Source organism: Octopus bimaculoides, chromosome 7 (genome assembly GCF_001194135.2).
Source record: "Octopus bimaculoides isolate UCB-OBI-ISO-001 chromosome 7, ASM119413v2, whole genome shotgun sequence".
Lineage (NCBI taxonomy): Eukaryota > Metazoa > Mollusca > Cephalopoda > Octopoda > Octopodidae > Octopus > Octopus bimaculoides.
Genome location: NC_068987.1, coordinates 90,225,175 through 90,234,450, shown reverse-complemented (window position 1 = coordinate 90,234,450; position 9,276 = coordinate 90,225,175). Strand labels below are relative to the sequence as shown.

At 35.9% G+C, this 9,276-nt stretch overlaps 1 protein-coding gene across 4 annotated transcripts in view; it reads left to right on the top strand.

The window, feature by feature from the left end:
• Nucleotides 1-9,276, top strand: part of LOC106867178 (ras-related C3 botulinum toxin substrate 2) — a 220,753-nt gene that overhangs the window by 189,487 nt on the left and 21,990 nt on the right. For all 4 annotated transcript variants that reach the window (XM_014911976.2, XM_014911974.2, XM_014911975.2 and 1 more), the window contains one exon: nucleotides 4,115-4,253. In XM_014911976.2, coding sequence (XP_014767462.1) covers nucleotides 4,138-4,253 — 116 coding nt within the window. In that variant the 5' untranslated portion in view covers nucleotides 4,115-4,137. The remainder of the gene's footprint in view (nucleotides 1-4,114; nucleotides 4,254-9,276) is intronic.

Genomic DNA, 9,276 nt, shown 5'->3' with positions numbered 1-9,276 from the left:
ACACACACACACACACACACACACACACACACACACACACACACACACACACACACATTCTATATTTGGTTTAACAAGCAAGAGAAAGAGTACAAGTTGTACATTATGGAGTTGGATGTATTTCTGAATGAAGCTGGGGGTTTCCTGTTGGCTGCTGTTTAGTTTCTCTCGTCACATCATACCTTAAGTGTCAACAACAGTTGTAGGAAAGGTTGTTTTAGCCAACCAACTCTGAGTAGCAATCCCATTGACTAACAGTCTTTGTACAAATGTCTATGCATTTGTCTATGTACACACATATACTCTACAATATGCATTTACCTATTTTCTCTCATTTATGTAAGACTCTATAAATATGTGTGTGTGTATATTTTTAATGCTTACTGGACCTCTTCTCCCTTTTTTTGCTGCTCCCTACACTGCCCCTAATTTTTTGGTAACATCTCACCCTTTCTTCTTCTCCTTTCCTCATCCTTTTCTTTTCTCGCATAGTCCCCTGCCCAAATGCTCAACCTCATTCTTTATATTTTTCCCTCCACCATTTCTCATTCTTTTATTTTTTTTTATATGATGAATGACTAGCGTCCGAAACATCAACATTCTTTCCCTTCTTTTTAAATATTAAACGAATACAGCATTTATCATAACTTATCCCTTTTGCATTGTCTTCTGTTTTTTTTTTAAATTTTTTTTTTTACCATCAGATATATTTTAATTTTTTATAAAAAGAATAGGTGACAGTGACTTCAAAGTTCCAGGCCACCAGCAGACCAAAACTTTGAAGCCATGGTCAAAAAGCTTGCTTCCACATCACATGATTCTGGGTTCAGTCCCACTGTATAGCACCTTGGGCAAGTGTCTTCTACTATAGCCTTGGGCTGACCAAAATCTTGTGAGTGGATTTGGTAGACGGAAACTGAAAGAAGCCCATTGTATGTATATATGTATTTATTTGTGTGTCTGTGTTTGTTCCCCCTCCATTGCTTGACAACCAATGTTGGTGTGTTTACATCCCTGTAACTTAATGGGTTGGCAAAAGAGACTGATAGAATAAGTACTAGGCTTACAAAGAATAAGTCCTGGGATTGATTTGTTCGACTAAAGGTGGTGCTCCAGCATGGACACACTCAAATGACTGAAACAAGTAAAATGAGTATATATCTATATATATATATATATATCCATTTATTTTTTACTTGTTTCAGTGATTAGACTGTGGCCATGCTGGGGCACAGCCTTGAATTTCGAGTCAAATGAATTGACCCTAGCACTTATTTTTTTAAGCCTGGTCCCTATTCTATCGATCTCTTTTGCTGAATCACCACTAGTTTACAGGGATATAAACACACCAACACCAGTTGTCAAGTGGTGGGGGGGGGACAAACACACACACACACATACGAAAGGCTTCTTTCAGTTTCTGTCTACCAAATTTACTCACAAGGCTTTGGTCAGCCCGAATCTATAGTAGAAAGCACTTGCCCAAGGTGCCATGCAGTGGGACTGAACCCAGAACCATGTTGTTGGGAAGCAAGCTTCTTACCACACAGCCACTCCTACGCCTTTGTTAGACAGAATTTCTTTTGGAGTGAATTCACAGGAATTTTTTTTTCTGTTTTCATTTTTTTTATTTCTCTTTTTCTTCAGTTTTATTAGTTTTTCTTTTCCTATGCACATGCACAAAGTGTGAGAGAGAGAAAAAGAGAGAGATAGAGATATGCATTGTCTCCTTCAAATAGCTTCCTCTTATCATAAAAATAAATTCTTTAAGACACGGTAATTCCATTATTGGTTGAAACTCTACCTCAAACCATTGACAATATCGAAGATATTAACTATCTCAGATCAGTCCACATGTGGACGACCAACTTTTGGCATTGATTAGTCAATGACTGCAGTTGTGCAAGAATCATTGGTGAATATGATTCCAACTCCAGCTGCTGTTTATTATCTTGTATTTACATATTGGGCCTCCTCTATAGGAATTAATTGAGCAACTCTAATTGATTCACACTAAATACTACTTTCACTGCTTCTGCTACTGCTACTACTACTACTACTACTGCTGCTGTTACCACCACCATCTCTATTATCACTGGAACTGCTACTGCCGTTTTTATCACCTCCACTACAATCACCATCCATTGCTACTATCGCCGCCACTGACCACTACTCCTACTCTCACCATCATTCTATCCCCATGACCACTACCACAGCAACAACAACAACCATCATCTTCTACTAGTTTCTTTCGTGGTAACTGGAAGAATCTTGCCAATCGTTTGAGACCCAATAGAAAAACTGTTTTCTGTAGTTTTGTTGAGGTAGCAAAACAACATTTTACTGAATGAAACTAAAAGTGGTGAAGAGTTAAAGAATCAGGGACATGTATGTGTGGAATATTCAGCCATGTTACATGCTAATTCAAGGAATTGGTCGTTCAGTTGGTCAAACAACTGGACACTCGCACATGGATGGATGGAAAAATGGTTTGGATGTGATGGAATATCTAAGGTAGTTCTGACTTTTTTCAAATGGAAACATGTCCAAACTAAAGTCTGCAATCATTAGAACAAGAATTAACTGACAATTATTTTATTACCATCTTCAGCTCCATCATTTTCTGTTTTTCCTCTTTCTTCTTCTTCTTTCCTGTTTTTTTTTTGTTGTTTTTCTTTCTCCTTCTTCTTCATCTTTCTGCCTTTGTCATTCTGTCATTCTTCCTTTTCTCTCTCTCTTTCTTCTCTCTTTCTTGTTTTTTTTTTGTTGTTTTTCTTTCTGCCTCTTCTTCATCTTTCTGCCTTTGTCATGCCTCCTTTTCTCTCTTTTTTGTCCTTTTCCTTCCTATTTTTACATTTTTCATTTGTTTTTCTCTTACTCTCTGTTATCTCCTTTTTTTTTTATTATAAATAATTATGATTTTTTTTTCTTTTCTCTTTGATGGTTTGAACAGGTTTGTAGTTTCCTATCCCCAGATCGACAGTTGCCTATGTCTTCTCAACTGTATGTCATCTTATCTATGCAATACAACTCCCTCAGCCACTATCACAAGCACAACTGCATTTCTAACACACACACTCACACATGCACCATTTTCTCAGTTCCCTGGCAGAGTCTAAAAGACTTGCAAAATTTAATATTGCACAGCCAACAAACCTACCTAACATGGGTCAAACATCTTATCTAACTACAGAGACTAATTGGTTTGTAGTTCTGAGAGATCAAAGATCTTTGATTTTATTCAGATAATGTTTTAATGTGCAATAGAGTAAAAGTATTAGATTTCACTTGTTTGGTTGACTTATTCTTTCATCTTGGAGTAAATATCTAGGTAAATAACCAACTACCAGGAAATTCTTGGGTAAACGATCAAAACTAAGAAGCAACATCATTGGGTATTGTCTACATCTTGTATATATATGTTCAATATGGATTTAAATTTACAAACAAAATGAAAAAATTACTCAGAACATCAACTGAGTAGTTTATACATTTATTCAAAACTGGGCATTTACTCTCTAACCATTCTGGATTTCTTGTTTCAATGGAAATGCATAAGAAACATAAGCTTAACAACATTTTGACAAATAAGTGTGTGTGTGTGTGTGTGTGTATGTGTTGTTTTTAAACAATGCATCTGTAAGGGTTATTATCTTTGGACAAGAACCACAGTTAACTTTGCCTTTCATGATCGCCTTACTGGCATGTGAAAAAGCATTCAAGTGAGGTCGTTGCCAGTGCCTCTGGACTGGCTCCTGTGCAGCTGGCACATAAAAAACACCATTTTGAATGTGGCCGTTGCCAGTAGTGCCTGACTGGCCCTCGTGCTGGTGGAGCGTAAAACGCCCACTACACTCTCGGAGTGGTTGGCGTTAGGAAGGGCATCCAGCTGTAGAAACTCTGCCAGATCAGATTGGAGCCTAGTGCATCCATCTGGTTCATCAGTCCTCAGTCAAATTGTTCAACCCATGCTAGCATGGAAAGCGGACGTTAAACGATGTTGATGATGTATTTACTTTAAGTTTCATAGTCAAATATTAGAATCCATTTGTAATTTCTTTTAAACTGTACTTCATAAGCACTCTTAACACACTGTTTCTTTTTCTTTCTTCAGGTTAGTATAGGTAAAACAACAAAATGGCACAGGGTCGCCCAATCAAGTGTGTCGTTGTTGGCGACGGAACTGTAGGCAAGACATGTATGCTGATATCATATACCACAGACAGCTTTCCTGGTGAATATGTACCTACTGTGTAAGTATTTAATTTGTTACCTGCATTGATTAAACATTTCATTTGATAAAAAATATGTGTGTGTGTGTGTGTGTGTATATATATATATATATATATATATATTCTTTTTGTTCCAGTCATTTGACTGTGGCCATGGTGGAGCACCACTTTTTGTCGAGCAAATTGACCCCAGGGCTTATTCTTTGTAAGCCTAGTACTTATTCTATCAGTCTCTTTTGCCCAACTGCTAAGTTACGGGAATGTAAACACACCAGCATCGGTTGTCAAGCGATGTTGGGAGGACAAACACAGACACATGCATACATATATATATATATTTATGACGGGCTTCTTTCAGTTTCCGTCTACCAAATCCACTCTCAAAGCTTTGGTCGGTCCGAGGCTACAGTAGAAGACACTTGCCCAAGGTGTCACGCAGTGGGTCTGAACCCAGAACCATGTGTTTGGTAAGCAAGCTACTTACCGCACAGTCACATCATCGTTCAACATCTGCCTTCCATGCTAGCATGGGTATATACTGTCTTCCAATATTCTTTTGAGTTCCACTCAATCATTCACATCCTCTCATCCTAAAATATGAGTAGTCATGTTGCTCCTCCACAGCAACAAACCTGTTCTTCTCTGACCCCTTTTCTCACACTTTTACTCATTTTTGCCCCTGAGGTTCATAATCTTGCAAAATGCATGGCAGCCTCACTTGTATTTGTCGTTCAAACTGAAAAAAAACAAAAAAACACCCGGAACATGCTGTAAAGTAAAGTGGTTGGTATTATGCTGGCCAGGGGTAAATAATAACATGCAATGATTACATCTAGAATTCAGTACTCCAGCATGACCTCAGTCAAATTACTGAAACTAGTTAAAGAATAAAGGATTGTAGCTTTTGAGTAAAATTTTAGTTTAACTGTTTTAATTAGAGAGACACAAGGTGGAAGTGATGGTATTTTTAGAATTGCTTTCATACTTTGTTGCTGTTGGTTTTGTTGTTAAGCAACTGAATTCCTTCACATTACTGCTTTCTGGTTTTGTGCAATTGGTCAGTCAGCAGAATTAAATATCTACCATTGTTCTCCTGAGTCTGTTTCATATGTTGTTCACCAATCAAGAAACACGGTATTAAGTAGACACTGTACAGAACTGTTAATTACATGAACTCTCGTTAATCATATGTCTTAAGAATCTGTCTGTCTGCATCTCCTATATGTCTTGATAAGATAAGTCTCTCTCTCCCTCGCTCTCTCTTTCTCCCTCTCTCTCTAGAAGGATACCAGCATTAGTAAGAAAGCAAAAAACAGGTGTACTTCAGACAAAATCCTTTACTATATTTGCTCTGCATTGAGTTACAGACTCTCCTTTACTACTCTCACCTTCAGAAATGCAGTAAACCAATGGGAGACTGATTAAACTCCCGTAATCAACAGTGTTTATTTGTCAATAAATTGTGACCTAAAATATTAATTAATAATTAAGATAGTTTTATGTTCATTGCATCTTTTCTATTAAACAAACACACACACACACACACACATTGTTGCTAATCAGAAGTACCAGTGAGTTACATGTGATATCAAACTGAAGACTTATAAGTTGTAATTAAATTTATGGCTATGTGTATCATTGCCCGTTGATATCCTTGCAAAAATGTCACAAGAAAACAAACAGTGACAGTGAAGGACTAATAAATGTTTTCTGCTTCTCAAGTTGTCTCAGAAATGTAATTAGAAATCAGAAAGTGAAGACAAATAAATTTTACTGAAGCCTTATGGATGAACACAAAAAGAAAAAAAGACACCTCGACTCTGAATTTCTCTACAGCTGTCTCTCATCTTCTGTGATTATAAACTGATTGGATGTTTAGATTTGGTTTATAAAATAGAAAGAACAGAGAAATTGAAGGAAATTGAAGTAATAAAACAAAGAAATAAATACAGAAGCATAAATTATTTCCAATATGCTTTTTTTTTTTTTTTTTTTTTTTTTTAGCAAGGATAGCCATGTATCTCCTCTCTGGCAAGATAGCTGTGCTTGTCTCGCTATCATACTTTAACCCAGGAGTTCCCAACCTTTTCACTACCAAAAACCCATTTTATTTAAATGAGTTTTGCCACGGACCCCAGGATATTGAAAGGTCTGTCAGCTTAACATGTTCACGGACCCCCAATATTACCTTTGCAGACCACAGGTTGGGAACCACTGCTTTGGCATCTCAATACCTGGGATAAAAGTCACCTTCTCCTCTCAAATGGTCACTCCCCGCTACACACCTACTTAGTTGAGGTGGCTTTTTCCTGTTACATCCCTAAAAATAATAAGTACTGGGGTCTCAATTTGTTTGACTAAAATTTTTCAGGGTGGTGCCCCAGCATGGCCACAGTCTAACAACTGAAATAAAGATAACTGCTAAATGGCTATGGAAAAATGTTTAGCTTCAATTTCTTGATATTTAGCTTAGTGAGAATTCCCTTCTCCTACTGTGACATGATACTAGTCATCTGTATGTGACATTGCTGAGAGATGTCTGTCCTTTCACCTTTATAGAATTAAGTTGAATGTTTAAATACTTTGGAAGACCGATTCTATTGCAAAAAGGTAAATTTGAACCTGATACTTTTAAGTTTGTGATACCCCCTACTCCTAGATTTCTTTGCAAATCTTGGTTGCTATATATTAAATTAATGAAGATCAAAATTTCATAATCTCAGTTAGCATTATAGGAAATGAGACTTAGGTGTGTATTAGGTAGAATATGTACGAAGATATAAATTATCAGTTATTGATCTTTTACAAGTAATCTACTTAAGTATTACTTTATGGTGCATGACCCAAAAAGTCTAAGAAAATTCCTTGATCTACACACAAGTCAAGACTGGTGTTTCTTAATACATAACCAAACTTATTATTCCAAATGTCAGTTTGGGAGTTAAAAAAAAAAATCTAATAACTTCTCCATCTTTTAATTATTTATGTAAAGAAAGAAAATGGAACGGATGGAGATAAATTTCCTTTAATTATAGCAAATTATTCAACTTAAATATTCTCCATTTCCATCTTGACAGTGTCAGGCTCTTTCTCATGGTAATTCTCAATAACTGTGAGTGCAATCATCTTGTTCTTTCTTTATCATTCCTCATGGTAATTCTCAATAATTGTGGTTACATTCATCTTATATCTGCCCAGACGCTGTTCTTGTGTTGCTGAATTGTCTGGGACTTATTGAGGTATCCACACTATTTTGACCTTTTTAATACCAACTCACCTGAGACTGATTCTATGATGCAAGTTTCTTAAAAACCAGCCTTGGGAGGCAGATCAACAGAATTCATAGGACATCAGACAAAATACCTTATTACATTTGTTCTGCTTCTTTGTGATCTGGGTTCAAATCCTATTCAGATCAGTTTTTTTACCATTTTTCTTTCCAGGGTTGATGATATAAAAGTACCAATCCAAGTACTGGGGGTCAGTTTGTCCCTTAAGTTTGTGGCCTTGCGTCTGTTAGAAACCACCACCACAACTATTGTTATTTTCAATGTAGAAAACATAGCACTATCTAAAGCAATCAGTCCTTGAGGACGTTTATCAGTTTTAATCAGGAACATGTCTCCAGAGATAGGGCCTAGATTAGTAGTTCCTTGGGTCTAACCTCCATAGACTGCAAAACAACAAAGAAGATATTATTTTAAGCAAAAGAAATCACAGATTTTTGACTGAAGGAAATGAATGTTTACAAAAATGTTCATGCGTGTGTGTGTGTGTGTGTGTGTGTGTTTCTTTTTTCTTTTCTTTTTTGTCAGACAAACTGAATTAGACCTTACTCGGAGGCATAAAACAAACTATATAACAGAAAGGCTTGAACTTATGACTGTGTGCATATGTGTGGATATATATATATATATATATATATATATATATATATATATATATATATATATATATATATATATATATATATATATATATATACATACATACATACATAAAGGGAGGGAGGGATAGCTTTGACTATTTCATAATTTCAAAATACTGTATTGAAATACTTATTTCAGCTATATCTTGATATATAAAATCTGTTCTGTTTGTCTGTTTGTTTGTGCACTTATAACTCGAGTATTGTTCATTCGATCACACTGAAATTTTAAACATGGATACGTGAGAGAGCTGGGCATTCCATAATCTAAAACGATTTTCAAAATTGTTAGTTTCAAAGTGAGAATTGTTATTTTTGTAATCTTTATGTCCTGTTTGTTCCACCATTAAAATAACCAGTTGCTCAGACAGCTGGCACATGCCATTTTGCTCGCAACAAGGGGAGTACAGGATGACACTCAGCCAAAACCGTCGCTATGCTGTCTCTTTTCTTTCCTCTCTCTTTGGGGTTAATAATCTTAATCTTTAGCTACAGTTTCTCATTCAAACTACATAATAGGCAGAATTGTTGGATAAAGACAGTAGGATGTTTTGAGGGAGATTTGGCTGCTATTTCTACCAGGTCTGGCTACCATGTAGAGGTCTGCCTCATTGATATTATATATTCCTTATGCTTTCCAAAACCGAGTTACAGATTTTGACGTATGGGGTATCAAAAGATTCAGTACTGTTTTGGCTACAAATTAAACTTAATTTTCATTCGCATATTTGCATTTCAAAAATTTAACATAATCTTTTCCATAAATCAACTATCGTAAACATTTTATATGATGACATCACATTTTCTATATCTGTGTGTACCTTAAAAGATGTCAATCTTCACGACACACATCTTCACTCACTCACTCTCTCTTTCTCACCCACATACACATGTGCAAGCACACACACACACACACACACACACACACACACATGTCCATTTCATATAAACGTACACTCATCTTTCACTTTCTTTCTCTGTTTTTTCGCTTTATCTTCTTTCAATTTCTGCTCTCTTCATATAAAATTTTTTACAGATACAACTGCTTACAAAAATAGGGATTAATGTATAATTTCTTTCTATGTTCATAATTTTTTGTTTAAAATATTGGGAAAA